The 23,548-nt window shown below is 37.0% G+C and overlaps 2 protein-coding genes across 3 annotated transcripts; one reads left to right on the top strand and one right to left on the bottom strand.

The window, feature by feature from the left end:
• Positions 1 to 224: 224 nt before the first annotated feature.
• Positions 225 to 12,354, top strand: LOC125059227 (nucleoporin nsp1-like). Of its 2 annotated transcripts, none has more exons than XM_047663547.1 (13): positions 225 to 489; positions 702 to 752; positions 970 to 1,065; positions 1,349 to 1,470; positions 1,894 to 1,976; positions 2,524 to 2,638; positions 4,006 to 4,099; positions 5,438 to 6,571; positions 7,741 to 7,813; positions 9,227 to 9,395; positions 10,232 to 10,404; positions 10,513 to 10,624; positions 11,965 to 12,354. In XM_047663547.1, the coding sequence occupies exons 1-13, from the start codon at positions 420 to 422 to the stop codon at positions 12,121 to 12,123; spliced, it is 2,451 nt and encodes an 816-aa protein (XP_047519503.1). In that variant the 5' UTR covers positions 225 to 419; the 3' UTR covers positions 12,124 to 12,354. The 2 variants fall into 2 exon arrangements, with proteins under 2 accessions (XP_047519503.1, XP_047519504.1); XM_047663548.1 differs by having other exon boundaries at positions 226 to 489; positions 1,894 to 1,972; positions 2,529 to 2,638.
• Positions 12,355 to 13,998: 1,644 nt separating this feature from the next.
• On the bottom strand, positions 13,999 to 23,326 carry LOC125059155 (checkpoint protein HUS1). The gene is made up of 6 exons (XM_047663437.1): positions 23,111 to 23,326; positions 22,780 to 22,986; positions 22,465 to 22,565; positions 22,134 to 22,244; positions 15,010 to 15,187; positions 13,999 to 14,284 (listed from the first exon to the last, which is right to left on the bottom strand). The coding sequence occupies exons 1-6, from the start codon at positions 23,160 to 23,162 to the stop codon at positions 14,055 to 14,057; spliced, it is 879 nt and encodes a 292-aa protein (XP_047519393.1). The 5' UTR covers positions 23,163 to 23,326; the 3' UTR covers positions 13,999 to 14,054.
• Positions 23,327 to 23,548: the final 222 nt, after the last annotated feature.

Below are 23,548 nucleotides of genomic sequence, written 5' to 3' on the forward strand. Positions count from 1 at the left end.
TTGCTAAATGATGAGGTGTACAAACATGTCCTAAACGCATTCTGGAAATGATAGAAGTGACAGTTTTAGAACTTTTAACCTCAAAGAACCATGGTCTACTGGGGATCCTGGGTTGAATTTCAGCATAATAGATTTATCTTGACTATCCTAAATTGTCAAATGTATACTCTGTGTATAGTATGACAGCAGTCAGTGTCGTTTGTCATAAGTCATTCATTCACATTGTCTACTGTCTAGTTAGCTTCTGCTCGAAAGCTAAACAGAAGACAAGTTTAAAATTCGTAATTCAAATAAATTTTGGTTTTTGATTTTTCGTTTCTTAATGTTTAAAAACTCGATCTGTGGCATAAAATTAATCTAACATCGAGGTCTAAACATATCAAATTAAATATTATTGGTAAAGATACGATTTATTAAGAATGAGTTTTTCATTTGGAGCAGCTACGACTACTTCGGGTACCACTTTCGGTACAACTTCTCCCGCTCAAGGTATTTTTTTCTTAAAATACGTACTAAAATTCACTTTAGCGTTTGATTAGTAATTTGTGCCATACATTTCATTTGGTATATTTTTCAACTGTCTATGTGTTTCATAGTAAGATTTTATATTAAAAAAATAACCTTAAATTCCAATGACGGTTTGTTTATTGGCTATATCAATATCAAATTATGGGCTTAAAATTTTTGTTCTTCTCTTCTAGGGTCCTTATTTGGCGGTGGAGATGCATCAAAAGCATTGCAAGGATCTGGGGGTTAGATAAACCCATTATTTTTCATACTTTTATTATTTATTAATATAACCAGTACCCTTCCACTAATTACAACTGAATCAAATTTTGTTCTTAAAAAATAAACTATAATGCTATACTGTACACTTTATTATGAGTAATATTTATATATTACACTAACATATATCCGTTTTTTTATAATCACAGTAACAATTTTGTATATTATAAATTTTACTTTTAGATAAACCAAGCTTGTTTGGTGGAGCGGGTACAAGTACACCAGCATTTGGAAGTTTCGCTTTTGGGGCTAAAACAACAACTGCTGCCCCTAATTTGTGTATGTATATTTATTGTTGTGGGTACCCACTTCCTTTCATTCTTCTTTAAATATATTTTTTAAAGTGGGTAATACATCATGTACCTGCTAAATATAGGCAAACTAATGTTGCCTATATAAAGATGATGAGAGATGAGAAGTGTCAGCCAACCAAGTTGAGGTATGTGTCCTTTGCCTACCTCTTTGGGTATCAGGTATAACATATATTTATTCCAATAAATAATGAAAATTGTAAATTTCCTTTTTGTTGGTTCTTTTTAACATTTTTTGTCATAATTTTCAGTTTCCACACCAACAACAAGTACCCCAACAGCCTTCGGTGGCGGAAAGCCTTTGAATTTCTCTTTTTCATCTCCTCCAAATCAAACTGTTGGCAGTCCTGGGTTTGGATCTCCAGCAAATCAGGTATTTTAAAAGTACAATAATAATGTATAATGAGAATCAGAATTTAAGCATTACATTAAGATGTTTTGTTCTAGATAGAATTTTTTTAATTAAAAGCAGTATGCAGCATTGACTTTATTCAAAAATAGGTCACTGCAGTGCTTCATTTGATGATAAAAAAATCTGTACCTTCTCAAAAATTACGGTTCAAAGTTTATATTTAGGTAATTTGGACTCGAATGACTTAGAGTAAAACAGATCCAGCTGAAAAAGCATATTCTATACAGGCATATTTTTTATATAATTAAAATTATTTAAATGAAGTGTAAATTTTAGCACTCTCCGCAATCATTAGCACTTTTATTAATTTAAAGTCTTATTATCACTTCTTTTAAAAGCTGAGTATAAAATGAATGATGATGAATAAAATAAAATGAATTTCAGAATGCCGCTCAGAATCTTTCATTTGGTGGCAACACACAAAATGCTCCGGCATTTGGATCTCCAGCCCCGACTACTCAAGGTTCATACTTTCCTTTTTAGATTTTTATACAACATTGATAATTTCATTGAAAGGCCAGAAAAATTACTACATCATTAAAAAAAAGGGTGCGTGTACTTATGTACGCGCGTAAGAAGTTATACTTCTTTGGCATTATTAAAAATAGTATTTGATTACATGAAAATAATTAATTACAATTAAATAATCAAAGACTGGAAAAGGAGTCATTATAGTCAAAAGTTCAGTTTATATTTGAAAAATCAAATAAATAAATATTTATTATTATTCTCTTACATTAAGTGTAACATAAATTCTATTATTATTCGAATGTTGTTTTTAAATTATGTCCAATGCCGTAGCATCTTCCGTGGGCAACTTCATTCTGTTAATTTTGTGTCACGGTGCGCGCGCATCGTAAAATGTCACTCTCATCAATTTTTCATAACGCGCCTAAAGAAGTCTTCAACTTTAAAATTTGTTAATTGGCCACTACATAATTCATATTAAACAGACTCTTAATGTATGGTTAAGGCTTTTAATAAGTGTTGTACGCTAATGTTTTTTAAATATATTTCAGCATCATCCAGCTTTGGTACTCCAGCAAGCACAGGTTTTGGGTTTGGCAAACCCTCAACGGGTTTTAACTTTACAACACCAGCGTCAGGTTTTTCAGCACCTCAAGTAACTGTAAGTTAAATCTAATATATAAAATTCTCGTGTCGCGGTGTTTGTGGTTAAACTCCTCCGAAATGGCTCGACCGATTCTCATGATGTTTTGTGTGCATATAAGGTAAGTCTGAGAATCGGACAACATCTATTTTTCATCCCTCTAAATGTTAAGGGTAGTCCACCACTAAAAATTTTTTCTTTTTGAGATATTTATTTCTGTTTTTAGTTTTTTATAATACAGCATTAAAAAATACATACAACCCCTAACCTTCACCCCTCTACGATCAACCCCTATTTTTTTATTATAAATGATATACATCTATACATGGCAAAACAATGTTTGCCCGGTCAGCTAGTATTGTTATATAAATTTTAACCTTAACAATTAAGAGCCTTTAATCTGTCGGTATGACAAAAATTATTAATTAAAATAGTATTTGAATATGATTCTTGAAGTAATATCAAATGTATGCAAAATATGCTTTTTACTTTTACTGTAAAAAAAAAAGCAACAATAAAATTAATAGTCAATTTACTAATTTGACTCATTTTATTGAATCATAACTTAGCATTAGTAAAGGTACATATATATATATATTTTAGTAAATAAATAGAAGCGTAAACCACATGTTAGCCATTGTCGCATACCACATTCTTGTTTACAATAATGTTCAAAAAGGTTGACTGGGCCACTTAGATTCATGAACCCTTAAATAAGCTAATTTAGTTTTGTGTTAGAGTTGCAACCACACTTTCTCCTAATTTTTTGTTAATTATAAGCTCATATTTTAAACTATTAGGCGTCGCCCTAATTGGGAGCGATCGTACGATGGCGCGATGCGATTTTCATCTCACGATCAAAGTGGTCGTGCGATGACCTAACAGATGTCCTAATAGATCGCGCGATGTCCATCGTGTGATGCCGTCGTTCGCCCCTCGCGCGTCGACGCATCGCGTAGTAACCGATTAGGACACTCAAAAGAGATCTGTTGCTTTGATTACATGATCGCACGATCAAACGCATCGTACGATCGTTATTAAAGCATTTCATGTGCTTGTACGATTACTTGCGAGGTTCAAATAGGACACTCTGATGAAATCTGTATGTTTGAACTCATCGCACGACGAGAACGCATCGTGTCATCGTGCGATCGCTCCCAATTAGGACGACGCCTTAGAGTCAGTTGTTACCCAACTTCAAACTTAATATATCTAATATAATTAATATATCTAAACAAATCTACAATAACCGGACTAACTCTTGTTTTAGTGACTTTTTGTTATCCATGATTTTAAGTCATTGTATTCCTAATAATTAAAGTCTGATGGTATTATAGTGTTAATGCAATAATGTATAATTAAAAAAAAACAAAATCTTGTTCTAGACTACAAGTCAGCCCACCCAAGGAGCAAGTGCGTTTGGTGGAAAGGGATTCGGTTTTGGTACATCTACGGCCACTACTAGCTCTGCTGCTCCAGGTATGGATACAATATATCGTTACAACATAAAGCTGATCCAGATTTTTCTTCTGGAAGTAGATTTTTCATATAAGACACAAAAATCAAAGTGTGCGTACAAATCAAACTTGTCAGAAGTGAAATTTCTTCGGGAAAAGTAATTTTTACGTCTTGTGCATTTTATACAAATCTAAAACTATTTAAAACTATCTAATTTAATCATTATCAAATGTTAGGAATTTAATTAATTTAATTATCATTAAAATATTATGTGTCGAAAATTTATGCAAATTTTTTTTTTTCTGCGATAATAAAAACACGTGGCATTTTAATTTACAATTCGTCATTTGAGATTTCAATAAACTATTTTGCATAAAATATAATACTAATATTTCATAAATTCTCCGAAATTTTAAAATAGAATTTCTATAAGGTAACTTCTCACTCTTAATCGGTCTCAATCGCTCTCTCTCCTTTTTCTTCGACAAAAAAGCTGCACATTTTCGAATTCTTCGAATCGGTTATAGTAGATTTAAAAAAACAATAAATAAATAAAATAAATATGTTTATTATGGATTATAAGGTATCACTTATTCCACGTCATTAAATTATTAATTCCTACTCATCGGCAAAGAAGACAGGCCGAGAGAAAAAGCCGGCGTAAAAAACTCTCGGTATTCTTTTAAAATTGCAAATCAATATTAATCACTATAATGTTTATATATTAAATGACATTGCAAAAAATTTATGACATTTGCATGCCTATTTATATATGGCTGATTGTGCGGATATAAAAAAAGAGTGTGTGTACTTATGTACACGCGTTAGAAGTTATACTTCTTTGGCATATGGAAAAAATCATAACTAAAATGCAGTAGTGATTAACGATAAATATTAAAATTAATCAATAAAATTATTATTAATAGATAAATACTATCACCGTCGTATATGAAATTGATTTAATAAAAACACCAGTTATTCACACTGTTTAATTTTACTGTTACGAAACACGTGTTCTAAATATAAAAATACTAGAATATACAACTTGAACATAGTAACGCGCCAAAAGAAGTATAACTTCAAAAATAAATCATGTGATTATAAAATCACATAAGGTTTGATTGTGATATAGTAAAATTCTCATTTTTAATTATGTAAGATAAATTTTACAACCACAAGATTTTTATACCATATTCTTGCAAATAAATTATTGTTATTATGATTATGTATTTCTGATATAAGCCTATAAATAAATAACATAAAAGTAAGAATTAATATATTGTATTTTTGACGATTTATGAAATAGTAAATAGCTTGTCAAAAGATCTTATAAAATCCATTAATATGATATTATTTCAGCTCCAGCCTTCGGTACAAATCAGCCAAATGTCCAAAATTTGTCATTCGGTGCAACCACCCAAGCTCAAAACCAAAACCAAAGCTTTGCTTTTGCAACCACTCAAGCTAAACCAGGACCGCCCAGTTTGTTCCCAACCCCACAAACATCGACGTTTGGGGCGAAACCGGGTTTCGGTGGTCAGGCACAAACACCTAGCGGTTTCACGAGTCAACCATCTTTTGCGAGTGCTGGAATGACATTGGGAACTAGTGCCCCGAGTTCTTCTGCAATGCCAGCGGCCCAACCTAGCACGGCCATTGGATCTGGGTTCAATTTTGGTGGCAACACTTTGGGCACAACAACTTCCACAGCATTAACAGGATTGGGCTCAAATATTGGCCTCTCCAAACCCCAAACTACGGGACTCAATTTGGGAACTCCTTTGGCCACGTCATCTGCGGGGTTCAATTTGGGTACATCAACTGGTTTGGGTACCAATGTGTCTACGGGACCTAAGTTGGGAGGCGGACCCAGTCTGGGTACAACTACCACTGGAATGAATTTGGGAACTAGTACCGCGGGGGGATTTAATTTAGGTCCGTCTTTAGGACTCAATACGGCCACAAGCGCGGCCCAAGGTCTCAGTTTGGGCACAAGTACGGCCCAAGGTCTCAATTTGGGCACAAGTACGGCCCAAGGTCTCAGTTTGGGCACAAGTACGGCCCAAGGTCTCAGTTTGGGCACAAGTACGGCCCAAGGTCTCAGTTTGGGCACAAGTGCGGCCCCAGGATTCAGTTTGGGCACAAGTGCGGCCCCAGGCCTCAATTTGGGTACAAGTGCATCTTCAGGACTCAATTTGGGTACAAGTGTATCTACAGGTCTCAAATTGGGGACTAGCGTGTCTTCGGGACTCAATTTGGGGACTAGTACATCGACGGGGTTGAACTTAGGCACCAGTACCGCGACAGGACTTGCTTTGGGTACCAGTACTTCATCGGGACTCAATTTAGGTACGAGTACCGCTACAGGGATTAATCTTGGTACAACTACGTCTACGGGACTCGGTCTGGGTACAAGTACTGGTTTAGGATTTCCATCATCCAATGCACTAACCCTGGGAAAACCCACATCAGCGACGGCTGCATCTTCGATAGGTATGTATTTTTTACCTTATAATAAATACTTTAATATAGGAAACTGTAAAAGTAGGCAGAAGATATAAATAGGTAGGTCCTTTTTTAAACCATAAATCAAATTTAAATCAAAAAATCTAGTTTCAAGAGCTGTCAGACTATGTTTGACATATTTCACAATAGTACTGATTGTTTTTTTTTTTTTTATGTAATGGGGCAAACGGGCAGGTCATCTGATGTTAAATGATACCGCCGCCCCTGGACATGGACTCACTTTGCTTGAGTGCTCGCAAGTGCGTTGCCAGCTTTTTAAGAATTGGTACGCTCTTTCTGGACAAACGTTAGCTGGAGATTTTTCCATAATATATTTTTTTATCCTTTTTATTTAAAGTTGGGTTAATTCAAACACTTATAACTCGATCTTGCTGTACCGATTTTTATAGTTTTTGATTTTGTTGTATTTGTCTCCGTCGCGAATATGTTATTAAACTATAAATATTGTGAAATTAACGAAAAATAAAATCTCCAATACAAAATGTTTATTTGTAACTGTCAAACATTTATTGTTCATCCCGTCGATACGGTGAACTCTCCCCTCAAATCAAAAGTATTTAAACAAAGGATAAATATCCACAATATTCGGACTATGGCGTAATTTAGATTTCCTCAATATGTTTTCCTTCACCGTTCGAGCGAATGTTAAATGCGCACATAGAAAGTCCATTGGTGCACAGCCGGTAATCGAACCTACGACCTCAGAGATGAGAGTCGCACGCTAAAGCCACTAGGCAAACACTACTCTGTTATTTAAACTAAGGAAAATATATCAAGGTACATTGTATTGTTGAAAAGGCTGGTCACCTACTTGCCTATTAGATTGACAAATTATCATAAAACATATACAGAAATCTGAGGCCTAGACCTAAAAAGGTTGTATCTCCCCTGTAATTTTTTTTTTCTGTAACACGATATCAATTGACTGTTTTGTACCTTTGGCGGTTAAACAAAATAAAATTTAAAGCAGACTACTATTATTTATTATAATTGCGAGTTTTTTTAATGTTCATAGATGTTTTATCTATACTTATAACCATAGAATCTCCACGAACTGTCAACGTCTTTGTCATTTTAATCAAATTTTGGATATTTTATACAAATGGACTATTTATAATTATTAATTGAAATTTCAGCTTCTTCTACGCCATCTGGGATAATGGCTCTCGGTAAATCCACAGCCAGTTCCTCCCTTACAACGGCTACTGCGTAAGTAGTTGATTAACCAGCGGTTAAGTTTAACCCACACTTCAAAGATTTAAATTTATTTTAAGCTTAGTTTAAATTGTATTAATTGTTTAGGCTAGAAATACTGCACGGATTTTAGAAGGTTTAAAATCGATAGAATACTTCCAGAATAATCTGCGACGTATCTCTTATATTTACTAATATTTTTATTGTAAACTCCCCCCGCGAACTTCGTTTCTCCTTAATGTGATTTTACTTTGCCTTTTTAGTACATACCAACATGGAACATTTTGCTATGCTCCCAAGATACTGTTCGGTTTTCTGGAATTAAAACTTTTTAAGTTTTTCTTTGAATTTTTCTCTATATAAACCTCAGAGTTCCAGTCATAAGATTTTAATTAACAAATAAAAATAGGGATTGATCGTAGAGGGGTGAAAATTAAGGGTTGTATGTATTTTTGTATGCTGTATCATAAAAAAATAAAAATTTCGGGGTTGACCGCCCTTAACATTTAAAAGTTTGATAGATAGATTAGAGACATCTTAAAATTAAATTAAAAATAGAAAATTTAAACTTACAATCATTGGTTATCTAGTACTAGGTATAAATAAAGTGCTAGGTTCAAAGTGTGACAGTAGGAACCTGTTATTGACGCCCATGCCAATTGTCAAGGTACAGTACGTCGTTAAAAGTTGACTTTGAACAAGTACTTAAGTAGAAAATAAAAGAAGAAAGAAAATAATGAACACCTTCATAACATAAAAGTTTTAAAAGTTAATTAAATTTATAATTCTATATGAAAGTTTATTGCAGTGTTAACTTTTTTTTCGTTATACGGAGGGAAGAGAAATAAATAACCAATTACAATAATTTCTAATTTTATTACAATCAATTGGTAAATTATTCTAAACACATATTCTGTTAACTTTGCCTGACGTGTTTTACTATGACATGCAATGTAATCTAAGAATAATGGCACACGTGTTAATGCACATAACAATAACAAAGGCGAGACGGCCTGTTTATGACCTCAGGTCATTCTTAGAAATTACAATAGGTTAGTTTTTTAAGCTGATTATAAAAACAATTACATATTTAGACATCAACAACATACTTAAGTATGTTGTTGATGTCTAAATATTTCTTCGTAATAAAGAATGGATGTTGCGTTATAAAAAGTGAATTAATGTATGGGTTTTGTGTTAAACCAAACTTCACTCATTTTTACGTTATAGAGACTTTTTCTTTATAACGAATGATGTTAAAGAGTTCACACTGTATATGTTAATATTTTCTGTTTAATTTAACATTATTTTTACTAAATAATAATTATAACTGAACAGATTGGCCAAACACAGACGTTATGTGTGTGTGTGAGCCCAAACCTACAAAACATAAATAATAATAATTAATAGATAATATAATATTTTCAGAACTGTAGCGTCTGCGCCACCCGCAGCCATTTCGTCAATATCATTCGCCCAGCTCGAGGAAAACATAAACAAGTGGACCCTGGAGTTGGAAGAACAGGAGAAGACGTTCATCCACCAAGCCACGCAGGTCAACGCCTGGGATCGGCTGCTAATTGCCAACGGAGAGAAGGTAATCACAAATATTTTTTTAACCAACTTCAAAAATTAAAAAAAAAACCTTGTTTGTAGTACAGTTTTATTTTTATGTATAATTATTATTATCTATTAGGCTTTCAAGGACCTTTGCTTAATTTGATAGATGTATGTTTGTCTATAATTTTATTGAGACTAAAAATCATGGAGATGATCTTGTATGGATTTTGATAAATTTAAGGAACAGTCGAAGTTTTATTAAAATGGGTTTAGTAATTTTTAAGATACAGGTATCCATGCCTTTCTGATAAAAAAACGTTACTAGCATGTATAGTTATTTTTTCCTTTAGAAATAGGTATTTAAAGTAAACTGATTTAAAGATTATTTTTCTAAATTTCAAAAATTATTTATTTCGTTACACAAAAAATTTATAGTGGTACATATCCAGTGTACATTATTTCCTAGAATGTAACAAACTTCTAAAACTAAACACGTTTTTAAAGCGGTTTTGTTTTTTTTAAAATAGATACTTAAAACTAAAGATGAAATATTCTATCAAATAAAACAAAGTTTAGGCTATTATACCTGTTAACTATTCGGAAAATAGAAATAAAAATGAGTAATTGCATGAAGTATCAAGACAATAAATCATACTAACCTAAGAAATTCAATGACATTCTGTGTTGCCATCCGAAAATTTTCAAATACTTCAATTATCTTCTTTCATTAGCCTGACTCTAGTAGTTATGAACAAAAATAATTGGGTTAGCACCGTGAACAAAATAGGCGCACGCGCATCAAGCTCTTTATCCCAAGATGATAAAAATATTATAATGAAAATTTAAAAGTGATATTTTTTTATTTAATTTCAGATTGTAGAACTAAACGATGCGGTAGAAACTGTGAAGAACGAACAACAAAGTCTAGAACACGAGTTGGACTTTGTATTAGGACAGCAGAAGGAGTTGGAAGATCTCTTGGCACCGCTTGAGAAGCAGCTCAAAGAAGATGGAGACCGGATGAGGGATCCGGAGAGAGAGCATATGTAAGGATGTTTTAATACACTAGAGATATTCAATGTAGAAAGGTTAAATATGTTTTTATTCAGAGCCTTATTAATTTCTGTGGAATAAAATATAAAATATGTTTCCAGGTACACATTAGCTGAGAATTTGGACAGTCAGCTCCGACAAATGTCTGAAGATCTCAAGGAAGTCATCGAACACCTCAACGAGACCAACAGAAGTCAGGACAGCAATGATCCGGTTAGTTTTGATTCAATTAAAAAAAATCCTTGTATAATTCGTTTGCTATGGCTTTATTTTTGAAAAAAAAAAAACAAGTGCATAGTTGGTTTTTCCAAAAATAATATTTTTTTTTTGCTATTTCCATTGTTCTGAATACTTTTTATCCTCGTAAGAGAATAAATATGACAAAATTTTGTTTGTAGTCTCCATCATTCCCACTACGACCTTTTTTAAAATATGGGCCTCAGAATTCTGTATCTGTTTCAATCTGTTGTCAATCTAATAGACAAGTAGGTTATCCGCCTCCTGTGCCTGACATGCCGTCTTCTTTTTGGGTCTAAGACAAGCCGGTTAAAATGCGCACATAGAAAGTCCATTGGTTCACAACCGGGGATAAAACCTACGACCCCTGGAATGAGAGTCGTCGCAGGTTCACAACCGGGGATCGAACCTACGACCCCTGGAATGAGAGTCATCGCTGAAGCCACTATACTCTGATTTTTAATTCCGTAGAATTCTGCTAGCTATCATTTTTTGACATGTCAGAGATGGCAAACCTTTTTGTCCGGGCACATTTTTCAATTTCAATACGAGTCTGAACATCTGAGTTACATACATTTAATTGTTAGTTAATGTATCCATTTTATTAAGTGCGGTGCTCCACATTAAAAGTGGTTTAACGGTGAGTGGCAATTACGTTCCTTTTCATCACAAGCAGTAAAAAACGCACAAGTAAAGATAAAACAAATTTTAAAGGTTTACTAAACCTGGAATTAGGAAGCAGTGATGCCAGCTAATGAATAAAATAAAGTAATTAAAGTTAATTCGATATATTGTTCGTGATATTGAAATATTTGTTATTTTCGTTTTAGGTCACTTAAGTAAGTAAATATTTAGATTTACCTTTTTGTAGGTAAAACATAAAAAATACGTAGCATTTTTTTATTGCCCTCAAATAAGTCAAATTTGTCCTTTTTTCTGTGGAGATTTTTTTTTGTAGCAACTTAGGGGGCGTTCAGGTTTACGTTACGCAATTTTTGGACATTATTGAGCCCACCCCGTGTAACGCGCCGTAACGTTTTTCTGTACCCAAATACAGTACTGTAACCAAGTATAGTAAAACGTACCTTAAAGTTACCATTATGTGGTATAAAGTACTGGAAAGTCGAATAATATTAACAATAACGCGTAATTCAATCCCCGCCCCGCATCGTAACGTTTTACATAAGGACCCCCCTACAAAATTAGTTACGTAATACTTGAACGCTCCCTTATGAAATGTCAGAATTCTACGGAATTAAAAATCAGAGTATAGGCCAACACAGCTCATAAAAATTTAATGTTATTTTAAATTTCAGATCGTTCAAATCGGCCGAATCCTAAACGCACATATGTCGTCGATGCAATGGATTGATGGCTCCATAACGCAGATTTCCACCAAATTGGACCATTTGAAAGTCACCCACGACACTCTTAGACGGGAAAATGAAAAGTCTTTTCAGTTAACATACAGCTAAATTATAGTATTATGAAAGAAACGATTTGTTTGATTGTGATATGTTTAAGAATATCAGTACGGAGTTATTGATTTTTGTATGGAAAAATGTCTAGACTTCTTTCTCACAACTGATTTTTTGTTATAAAAAATAAGTTTGTGGAGAACACTGTATACTTGATTCCTTTAATATAAAAATTTTGCTGTTTTTCCAATTTTTGTAAATATAAAAAATAAAGTGCATGATAAATAATAGTTGTTTTTTTTTTACTGTGGTGTTTTTTAATGCTAAACAAAGAAGATAGAATTAATTAACTAGTTAATAAAACCCCAATTAGTAACTCTCATATGTTAAAAACAATAAGGAAGTATAAGGAATAGGATATAGGCTAATCTCCGAAACACCTCACTTTCGGCATCAACCTAAAGTTCCTATAGTCCTAAACAGATATCATAGATTGATATGTATGTAAAATATTTATGTCTCTATCTACACTAATTTCTGAAACTTGAATAGATTTTTTTTTAAAAAAAAAGGGTGCGTGTACTTATGTACGCGCGTAAGAAGTTATACTTCTTTGGCATTATTAAAAATAGTTTTTGATTGCATGCAAATACATAATTAATTACAATAAAATAATCAAAGACTGAAAAAGGTGTCATTATAGTCAACAATGTTCAGGTTACATTTGAAAAATTTCATAAATTAATATTTATTATTACATTAAGTGTTAAATAAATTCTATTATTATTCGAATGTTGTTTTTAAATTATGTCCAATGCCGTAGCATCTTCCATGGGCAACTTCATTCTGTTAATTTTGTGTCACGGTGCGCGCGTATCGTAAAATTTCACTCTCATCAATTTTTCATAACACGCCTAAAGAAGTATAACTTCAAAAATGAACTTAGCTCGAAGTATTAAAGAGTTTATTAAGGCTTTAGAAAATTCTTCGCTTTTAAAAGTTTTGATTGAAACAGTATCTTTGTTTTATTAAATTTCAATATCATAAAGGATAGATATAACTTGTAGTAACAGGATCGCAAGGTTTTGTTTTAAGAAAACACCTCGCTATTTCATTATTTTATTGGTAAAATAGCGTTAGCTAGATTCGTAATGTGGGAAGTAAACAAAAGATGGCGTAACAAAATTTTTAAAACAGTAACGGATACTACTGGATCGCATATATATATAAAAGTTGGTGATTATCTCATCGTGTGAAGGCTATCTGAGTCAAATTAGATGCTTTTCAACCGCCACAATATTAGATGAAAACATCAGCAATAGACTTCGGTAAAAAAATCAAATTCAGACTAAGTATTAAACAAGTTTTCGTTTGGTTATTTTTTTGTGTTTTACCTTTAGCTTCAGTACTTTGTACAAACATGATTATATTAAAAACTAGCTGACCCCGCGAACTTCGTTTCTCCTTAATGTGATTTTACTTAGCCTACCTTTTTAGTACATACCAACATTTTGCTATGCTACCCCAGACTGTTAGGTTTTCTGGAATGAAAACTTTTTAGGTTTTTCTGTGAATTTTTCTCTATATAAAACTCAGAGTTCAAGTCATAAGATTTTAATTAACAACTAAACAATAGGGGTTGATCGTAGAGGGCTGAAAATTAAGGGTTGTATGTATTTTTGTATGCTGTTCATAAAAAATAAAAACAAAAAAAATATTTAAAAAATAAAAATGTTACCACCCTTAACATTTAGGGGTTTGAAAGATAGTAGCCGATTCTCAGACTTACTGAATATGCATAAAAAATTTCATAAGAATCGGTCGAGCCGTTTCGGAGGAGTATGGGAACAATCATTGTGACACGAGAATTTTATATATTAGATAAATATATAGAACAGACTAAGTCATACATGTGATGAATAAATAAAACAATAAATTCAACCATTTATTATCATCATCGAAAATAGATCTTTAATCTGAAAGTACACTTAATACACAATCCCTGTTATAAAACACTGTAACTTCACATTTTCTTCTGTTTGCAAGCACAAAATTACTAATTTTTTATGCACAATTGAGCAAATAGTCCTATTGTGTGAAATTTGATCTGCACTTAGAAACATGGAAAACTTTTTTGCATCAACCCTGCAATAGCATGTTCTTGACATATCTTCCATTATTTGAGTTTCCGTTTCAGAATCTGAGTGATCAATTGGACCTAAAAAAATAAATTATAAGATTCGTTTATTTAATGGTATTATGTATGAATATAGCCAATACTAAATGTATGGAATACACACATTATACTATGTGTGTGGAATCATGCTATTCAAGATCATTTTTGTTTTGGTTAGACGCATCCCTCATCATGTTATTTATGCATGAATGAACTGTTGTGAATGTGAAGAGTACAATTATTAGAAAAATATGGGTATATTACTGCTTATAAACTAAATTGACAAAACCAACTTTTAGATGTACTATAGTGACACTGTTAAAGTAATTTAACAGTGACACACTTTACCATTTGAATTGAAATAGTAGCTTCAGATGAACCTTTTATTTACAAGATGAAACTACAATCAAAACCGTTTAGAACAACATACTGTTGTATTCATTTTTAATGTTGAATTCTTAGTATTAGGTACTTGTCTAACACTAACAATGTCATCAGCTGTTTCAAACCGACTATCGGTTTTACAACCATATGAATAGTCCCTTCGATATCGTTATAACAGATTTTGACAGTATGTAGAATATTATTTCTATTACACATGTACTTTAATTTGTTTAAATAACCACACAAACCAAATATTACTGTGCAGTTTACATTATAATGTTCAAATAATTAAATAAAAAACTTATGAATTAAAGGCTTTCACAAATGACACAAAATAATAATATGTAAACAATTATGGTAAAATAATAATGCAAAAATCTTACCCTCAAATGCCTCTACTCTCAGATCTTTAAACCTCGTAGACACTTTGGCCAAGTCAGTCTTTATTTGCAAAGTTAATCTGCCTTCTGCAGATGCTCGTATCACAACTTCAGGGCACATACATTTCATACGGTCTATGGTTGTACGTAGTTGTTTTAATGCTGGCAGCTCTATGGAAATCTGAAATTTGATTTGGTTTTCACTTAATAAAACCTGTTTTAATAAGAAACCTATATACAGCATATTGTTAATATAACATATGATATACTTAATAAAAACATAACTTACAAAGTAAACTTTTAATCATTAGTTAAATTCCTTAATCTAATCAGTTCCTTGAACAATCCAATTTTAATTTGTTCAAAAGTAGCTTGAAGTAGCAATGAAGTTATAAGGATAAATATTGTATTGTGTATTAACTGATACTTGATATTCATGCTTCTAGTTAGTATATTATGTTATATTAGAAGCACCTTATTCATAAAAACTAAATCAGTCTTATTGGATTATTTTGTTTTTATGCTTTGATGATAAGATACTAGTGATCTTGAGAAACAGTGTAATTAGTCTGTGAAGTGTTTTATTTTTCTTTAGTATACGCTTAAACTATTAAATAAAGGAAGAAACATGACAGCCAATTATTTAAGTATAAAGTAAAAGTAAGTATTTAACAAATTAACTTGAGTAACTTAATTAAACTGTTTTACTACACTAAATTACTAAAAGCTAAATTATAAAACCTTAAATGACATACATTAGTAGAATACAGTAAAGTAAAGTAAAAAGTCATTTAATCATATAGGTAACATAATGTACACTTAGCACTCGTCAGTCTGGAGGACGGGCGGACGGACGGGAGGGTCTGGTCTGTGTTTTTACGGTTCCCAGTACGACATGTTTGCATCGCATGGTAGCACAGGTGCAGACCTACCCTACCACATCCCTCTGATGGGTAGGGTGGCGTGGTCTTGGGAGGAGTGCAGGTCACTGAGATCCCCAAGGCAAGTTTGGTGGACTATCCTTCTCGAGGTTGCCGACCCCGTTTTTGGTCTATTACCCTATGTAATAGACGCAACTGAAACCACCAAGCGATTAATTGCAGGGATGGAGAGGTCATGTCCTTGCAAGTTCATCATCCAAAAAGATAGGATGGTGGACAGTAAATGACCTCCCGCGTGTTTGTGCCGTGCGCGGGGACCCGTACGGGGGGATGAAGGAGTCCTGGGGGTTGAGTGTGACAGTGCGCCGGGAACAGTTGTGCGCTGCACACAACACGCCTCTTTGGTCTGGATTTCTCCTCACACGGGAGGCCATGGACTAGCTACCTGTGGTCAACCGGCTGCGGTATCCCATAAGCGGGCTACCAAGCGAGAGTCGGGGTGTGGGGGGGGGGCCGTCGGCGAGGCTCGGGACTCGGGGTGAGTTTGCGTCATCGTCTCGTGATGCGAACAGCTCCGTACTTCCTGGCAGCGTGCGGACGCGTCTGCCTTCCTACGCACTGGCTCTATACCGGAGGAGTAGCTCTGGCGTTTGCTTGCTGAGCAAGTGACGCCCCCGACTGAGGACTCCGTGGCGGGTGGAGAGCTCTGACGGTGAATTTATTACCTAACACCTCATGGACAAAGAGGCTTCAAAAACAAATAAACAGAACAAAAACAAGGCCACATCTAAGGATGTGGTATCTAACAAACAACACAGGGTTGCGTCTCAGGACGGGTCACGGTGCAAGGCGCCAGTGACACGACACTTTGATGCCCCTGTTTCTCACAAGGATGCGCCAATCCCGGCAGCGTCCAGTGAATCGAAGGAAAGGGAATCGACTGGGGACAAGCCAAACCGGGCTGCACCCAGGACCGTACCCAATCCATCAGAAACGACAAAACCACTGCACAGGGAAGCGTCCTCCGTCGCGGCTAGGTTAACTGCGTCGGTTGAGCCAAAGGAGGTCACTCTGGATGATGCAGCAGTACTGCATGCGTCTGAAGGGGTGACATCCACGGTTAGACCGATGCGGAATACCGTGTCTGAGACGGTGAATGTACCCGGTGCAGCGTCCTCAACCATGGACATGACGGCCCTGAAAACCGCAATACAGGAACCGACCATGACTATGGTTTTGAGCTCATCAAAGAGGCGACGGCTCAACAGGGTCAGAAGGGCGGCAGAACGGCAGGAGCTGTTAGCTGCTGCTCAAGGACCTCCTGTTAACCCAAAACCAGCCCCTGGAGCTAGCAGAGCAACAGGTGGCAGGAGATGGGAACCGAAGCCGACGGCGTCGAATGCCGCGCTAAGGCCTGACGGCTCCAAGTGCAGCACGAGACCCGAAAACAGTAAAAAACCGAAAACCAACGAACGAGTGAAGGGCCAGAAACGTGTACGGCCTGAGGACTCAGTTACACCGACTGGGGAAAGGAAAAGGGTAAAACCTAACCGACCCCGAACGGTGGGAGGGACCTCGGCCAGTTACGCGGAAGCGGCGGCAGCATACAAAACGAATGAGTTCTGTGTTGCTGTAATGACCGAGCCCTTCCTCGACATGACCCAAGAACAGGCGGAAGCCATCCGCCTACAAATCCAAGGTAAGCTGCACGACGAGTTAATGGCGGATGTTGCAGCTCCTCTAACAGAAGAAACGAAAGACATCAGGTTCCGGGGCAAAGCCCACTTCGCAGATGGCGTCCTAAAAATGTGGTGCGAGGACGCCTACGCGTTGAGGTGGCTGACCAGTACCTGCGATGCTATCACCAACCCTATAACAGACACCAAACTGGTAGTTAGGCCTCAGTCAGCAATCCCCAGCAAGGTTCCATGCTTACTTCACGTCCCAGACTATTCTAACAGCACGGAGAACCTGATGAGACTGCTTTTGAGGCAGAACGGCCACTACAACATCAGATCGTGGACTCTGACGCACGAGCGGAGAACGAAGGACCCGACAGGCGTCTCTCTCTTCTTCCGAGTGCCAGAGTCCGAGATCGTAACGATCAGGAAACAAGACAGGCGTGTTTACTACCTGCTGGGGAACATTTACATCCGCATCCTGGATAAGGATGAACCCTCGCAGGTGGCTGACGCCCCGCCTCAAGCCATTGCCAGCACATCGGGGACGGCGACACCGAGGCCAACGCCTTCCGCGTCACTGACGGAGAAGGCTGCGGATGGCCGAGTGACCAAGACTCACGTTCCCATGGAGACGGCACAACTAACATCGGATGAGGAGTTATTTCAGGAGACCGGGGGGAGTGAACTCAGCGACAGCTGTCTGCGCTCCTCCCCTTCGCCGAACTGACCTCATTCAAGCCAACCTCCAGCATAGTCAAACAGCGTCGGCTTCCCTGCGCAGACTGCTGGAGACCAACCCCAAGACCATCGCCGCGATCCAGGAGCCGTGGATCCGGAATGGCAAGATATGCGGCCTGGGTAACACCGGTGGTAAAACCTTACTGGACACCCGCGTAAGTAACCCAAGAACCTGCATACTAATACCCAAACATGTACCAGCATTACTAATAAACGAACTATGTTCAAGGGACCTCACAGTTGTTAGGTTACCCAGGAACGAGCTTCCAGACATTGTCCTGGCGTCAGCCTACCTACCTGGCGACGAGGACGTGCCCACTCCGGAACTCGGTCTTCTAGCCGACTACTGCGAGAGGGAGCAACTGGAGCTCATCATAGCAGCAGACTCCAATGCACATCACAAGCTATGGGGTAATGCTAATACCAACGCTCGAGGTGAGAATATGCTTAATTTCATACTTAGTAATAATCTTATCCTAGCAAACAGCGGCTCAGAACCAACATTTATCAACGCACGTTCAAAAACCATAATTGACTTAACATTGATAACGCCAGGCCTGTCAGACCAGATACATGACTGGCATGTGTCTGGTGAATTATCATGCTCGGATCACAGGTGGATCCGCTTTGCAATCAAAGGGGACCTACCTAAACCACAACCTAGAAGAATACCTCGGAGAACTGATTCAGGAAAATTTCACAAACTAGTCAGCTCCGAGATAGCAAAACTAACATTACCAACAATAATTGATGCACAAGACATAGACAAACATGCAAATAACCTAACGTCCCTACTTCTGACAAGCTATGAGCAGTCATGCCCCCTCACCATGCCAAGATGGGGGGGCAAACAGAACTGGTGGTGCCCCGAACTGGAGAGACATCGCCGGAAGGTCAGAAAACTGTTCAATAGAGCGGGCAACACAATGAGGCCTAGGGATTGGGACAAGTATACAGTCGCTAGGCGGCGGTTCAAGAAACTTCTTCGTACTAGAAAGCAAGAGTGCTGGAGACACTTCTGCACTAGTATTGAAAACAACAACCAGGCAAACAGAGTGAAATCATGCCTCTCTAGGGAAACCTATCACTCGGTCGGCTGCCTAAAAAAACCTGACAACACATATACAAAAACTGACGAAGAAACATGTGAGCTACTGCTGGCGACTCACTTTCCTGGCTGTACAATTGCCAATGAGCAGACATGGCAGAAATACGCGGAAAGAGCAACCGTCAACTCCGACTGGCAGGTAGCTGACAAAATAGTCACAAGAGAAAAGGTAACATGGGCGATCAACTCTTTTCTTCCATTCAAAGCTGCGGGCTTGGACGGGATATTCCCAGGCCTACTAAGATGGGGTGGGAGCCTTGTAGTGGACTATCTGGTGCCATTATTCCGAGCCTGCATAGCTCACCGCTATATACCTCTGAAATGGAGAGAAGTAAAAATCATTTTTATACCTAAACCAGGAAGAGAGGACTATACCCAAGCAAAGTCCTTCAGACCCATCAGTCTCACATCATTTCTCCTCAAAACACTGGAGAGACTGGGAGACCTGGAGATACGCAGTCGGGTAACATTGGCTAAATTCCTCCATCCTAATCAGCATGCCTACAGCTCAGGCAAATCAACAGAATCATCACTCCATAACGTAGTATCCCGCATTGGCAACTCACTGAAAATAAAGCAGTCAACCCTCGGCGCATTCATTGACATTGAAGGTGCATTTGACAAAACGAACTTCACGAGCATTACCAATGCACTTGTCACTTGTGGAGTACCATCGACCCTTACAGAGTGGATAAATAACATGCTGAAACATCGAGCCATACAGTTCACCGTGAACACCACCACGCGTGGTGTTGTCAGCAGGGGCTGCCCACAGGGCGGTGTCCTTTCACCACTTTTGTGGAATCTAGTGGTAAATGAGCTCATCACAGAACTAAATGCTATCAATCTCTACACAGTAGGGTATGCGGATGATATAGCTATCCTAACATCGGGGAACTTTGAAAGCACCTTATGTGATCGCATGAGGAAGGCTTTCAGAGTAATTGAGAGATGGTGCAATCAGCACGAGCTATCTGTCAACCCGTCAAAAACGGAACTAGTCTTGTTCACAAACCGAAGGGTTCTTGGCTCGTACAGGCTACCAAAACTCTTCAACTCAGAACTAAGACTAAAAGAAAGCGTCAAGTACCTAGGTGTGATTCTAGACAGCAAACTGCTTTGGAACAAACACCTTGAACATAAACTAAACAAGGCCACGATTGCCTTTTATCAATGTAAAAAGATGCTAGGCGTCAAATGGGGCTTATCGCCTAAGATTACGCTATGGCTCTACACCGCCGTAATCAGGCCAATGCTGGCTTATGGAGCCCTAGTCTGGTGGCCGAGGACAGAACTCCAAACAGTAATAACTAAACTTGGGCGCTTCCAAAGGCTTGCCTTGTCCGCTGCCAGTGGTTGCATGAAAACAACGCCAACTTCAGCATTGGAGCTAGCCCTCCAAGTTGCACCCCTTGACATACACATACAGCAGGAGGCAGCATTGGCGGCCATCAGGCTTATGGTACTGGATTTATGGGGTAAAAATCATTACAGCACACACACAGCGATCCTAAACAGGGCAATAGAATACCAACCGCTAATAGCTGCGCCATGCGATAGGATTGTTAATCAACACATGCTAAACAAGAAATACCATGTACAACTGAGAGAAGAGGAATGTGATCGATCGACCGCGAACGAGCTACGCATATACACTGATGGCTCAAAGACAGGGAGCGGCTCCGGTGCTGGCATATTCTCTCAAGATCTCAACATCAAAACACACCTACCCCTAGGCATACACAGTTCGATCTTTCAATGCGAGTGTGTTGCCCTAACCGAAGCAGCCAGAGGCGTAAAGCGGTTGGGAGTTAATAACTTTTGTATTAAGCTCGTATCCGACAGCGCGTCTGTGCTGATGGCGTTAGGGGGTAACACGACAAACAGCAAACTGGTGCTGGAGTGCCACAATGCACTGGAGGCATTAGCCCTGACGAACAGGGTCACCCTACAGTGGATTAAGGGACACAGCGGATCTCTCGGCAATGACGCAGCCGATGAGCTTGCGAGGAGAGGCTCGGAAATGTTGCCGGCAGGCCCGTATCCGCTCCTACCCTTGCCCTTCTCGCAAGTGCGAACATGGATTCGCCAGAGATCTGAGGAACTCCAGCACCAACGTTGGTCATCAAGTGTGGACTGCAGGCAATCCAAATTGGTTCTGCCAGTGACTAACACAAGAATGACTAAACAACTTTTAAATCTAACCAGGAATAACCTCAAAATAATGATAGGGACAATCACGGGCCATTGCCTCCTTAATAAACACCTTTATGTCCTAGGCGCGACAGACAGCCCCATGTGCAGAGGCTGTTTCAACGCAGAGGAAACAGTCACCCACGTAGTCCTGGAGTGCGAGGCTGTGGCTAAACAACGTACAGAAATCCTCGGAACAGTGAGGTCGCTCCGTGAAGCCTGCGAAGTGCCCAGGAAGCTTCTGTGCTTCTGGAAGGAGTTAGGCTGGCTTAGTTAGCCAGGGCTCACGTACAACGGACCTAGTGAGAGTCTAAGTGCGGAAAACGAGTCCACAAACCATAACCATAACCATATAGCACTCGTCAGTAAAGAAATACATATTAATACTTCTAATTTTACATTCACTGCCAGTTCTCAAATCAAGGGCGTAGAACGGAAGAGAAGAACTGGCAATAAACTTTCTGCCACTCTTTTTAATCGCCATTCTTTTACACAATGAGTATATATGAAATGATATGTACCTACATCAGGATGGGGCACCCGAGGTTCATGGAACTCCGACCACATTTTCCTTGGGATCACAACCACAGGTATATCATGGGTTACTTGCCTAGACTGTTGTGATGTAGATGATGGCTAAACATTAAATAGCAAAATTAATTTTACACTTTATGTACCATTTAGAAATATTCTTAATATCAATAAATTAAATGTTTTAGCTTTAAAAATTAATATTATTGTATGTTTACTAACAACAAATTTTAAAGTATTAGTACTAAAATACAGAGTAAAATGTGGTTATTTCTAGATTTTTAGCTTTATACTGTTAATGTATTTAATTGGAAGTAAAATTTACCATTTCAATTTCTAGTGTGAGACATGGACACTGCTTTTTAGTTAGTTTCATCTTTAAGCATTTAGCAGTTTTTAATGTTACTAGTGACTTAGATAAATTAGCTGAAACAATTGGACATTATAAAATAACATATTGTTTAGTATAGTAATATAAACATTTGATAAATCTTTGTCTTTATCAAGGGACAAGCTTTATAAAGAAAAAACAATTTAAAATTAGACATCATAGATCATCATACTAGTTATAAATTGCTTATATAAAATTGATATATTTATCTAATTAATTTAAGGAATATTTGGTATTAAGTTTAAATACCTGACACTATACCCAAGTAGATGTCTTTATATTCATCATCTACTCCAACTATTTGATACTCTAAAAAAAAAGTTGATTGAGGCATTTCACACCACAACATCGGTGGAGTTGGACCACTGTTATCTTCACTCACAATTAAATAAAGTTTGTCAGAAGATAATCTAAGGATACATTCTTTGGACAATCTTGATATTGTTGAAACTATATCTGAAAAAAGATAATAAGAAATAACAATCTTTGATAGTAGATTGAGCTATTTGTAACTTATGATCAAGATAAGCAAGTTATTTTCAAGTAATTGAACATGTTGTGTTCAAAGATATCAACTCACTAGTGAACTCTCGCATAGGTCCTGCGTCTACCATTACGGCTCGGAATTTCATACTTATATTGTTGCCGTTAGAATTTATAGTTAGAAATTAAAATATCACAACTTCTTGACAATCTATTATAAGGTAAAACTAAAACTAGAGTTTCCTTTTTAAATTTTTATTTTCGCCGTTCGCGCTAAACAATTAAACATAGATCATCTGTGCACAGATATACGAAATGTCCTACATCCAAATCTTCATTTCATAAGCATATCATAGATAGCAGTGACAAATATAATGCAAGCTTTGGTCTTAAACGGTTGTTTTAACTACCCATGGTTTTATCAACATTATTTAAACCATGGATAAATTTTTTCTTGTACATAATATATTGCTTAGCCTTTTTTTAGTATTAAATTATTATAAAATGAGTTAGGGTATTTTTTTTTTCAGGCGGG

Source organism: Pieris napi, chromosome 19, assembly GCF_905475465.1.
Source record: "Pieris napi chromosome 19, ilPieNapi1.2, whole genome shotgun sequence".
Lineage (NCBI taxonomy): Eukaryota > Metazoa > Arthropoda > Insecta > Lepidoptera > Pieridae > Pieris > Pieris napi.

Bases quoted from the DNA above. Each gene is read 5' to 3' on its own strand.
- LOC125059227 (XM_047663547.1), top strand. From the start codon at position 420: ATGAGTTTTTCATTTGGAGCAGCTACGACTACTTCGGGTACCACTTTC. The intron at 753-969 runs GTTAGATAAACC...TTTTACTTTTAG, and splicing joins AGCATTGCAAGGATCTGGGG to ATAAACCAAGCTTGTTTGGT. The intron at 10,625-11,964 runs GTTAGTTTTGAT...TTTAAATTTCAG, and splicing joins GTCAGGACAGCAATGATCCG to ATCGTTCAAATCGGCCGAAT.
- LOC125059155 (XM_047663437.1), bottom strand. From the start codon at position 23,162: ATGAAATTCCGAGCCGTAATGGTAGACGCAGGACCTATGCGAGAGTTC. The intron at 22,566-22,779 runs GTATTTAAACTT...CAATTGTTTCAG, and splicing joins CTACTTGGGTATAGTGTCAG to CTAATTTATCTAAGTCACTA. The intron at 14,285-15,009 runs GTAAGATTTTTG...TTATTTTTTTAG, and splicing joins GAGAGTAGAGGCATTTGAGG to GTCCAATTGATCACTCAGAT.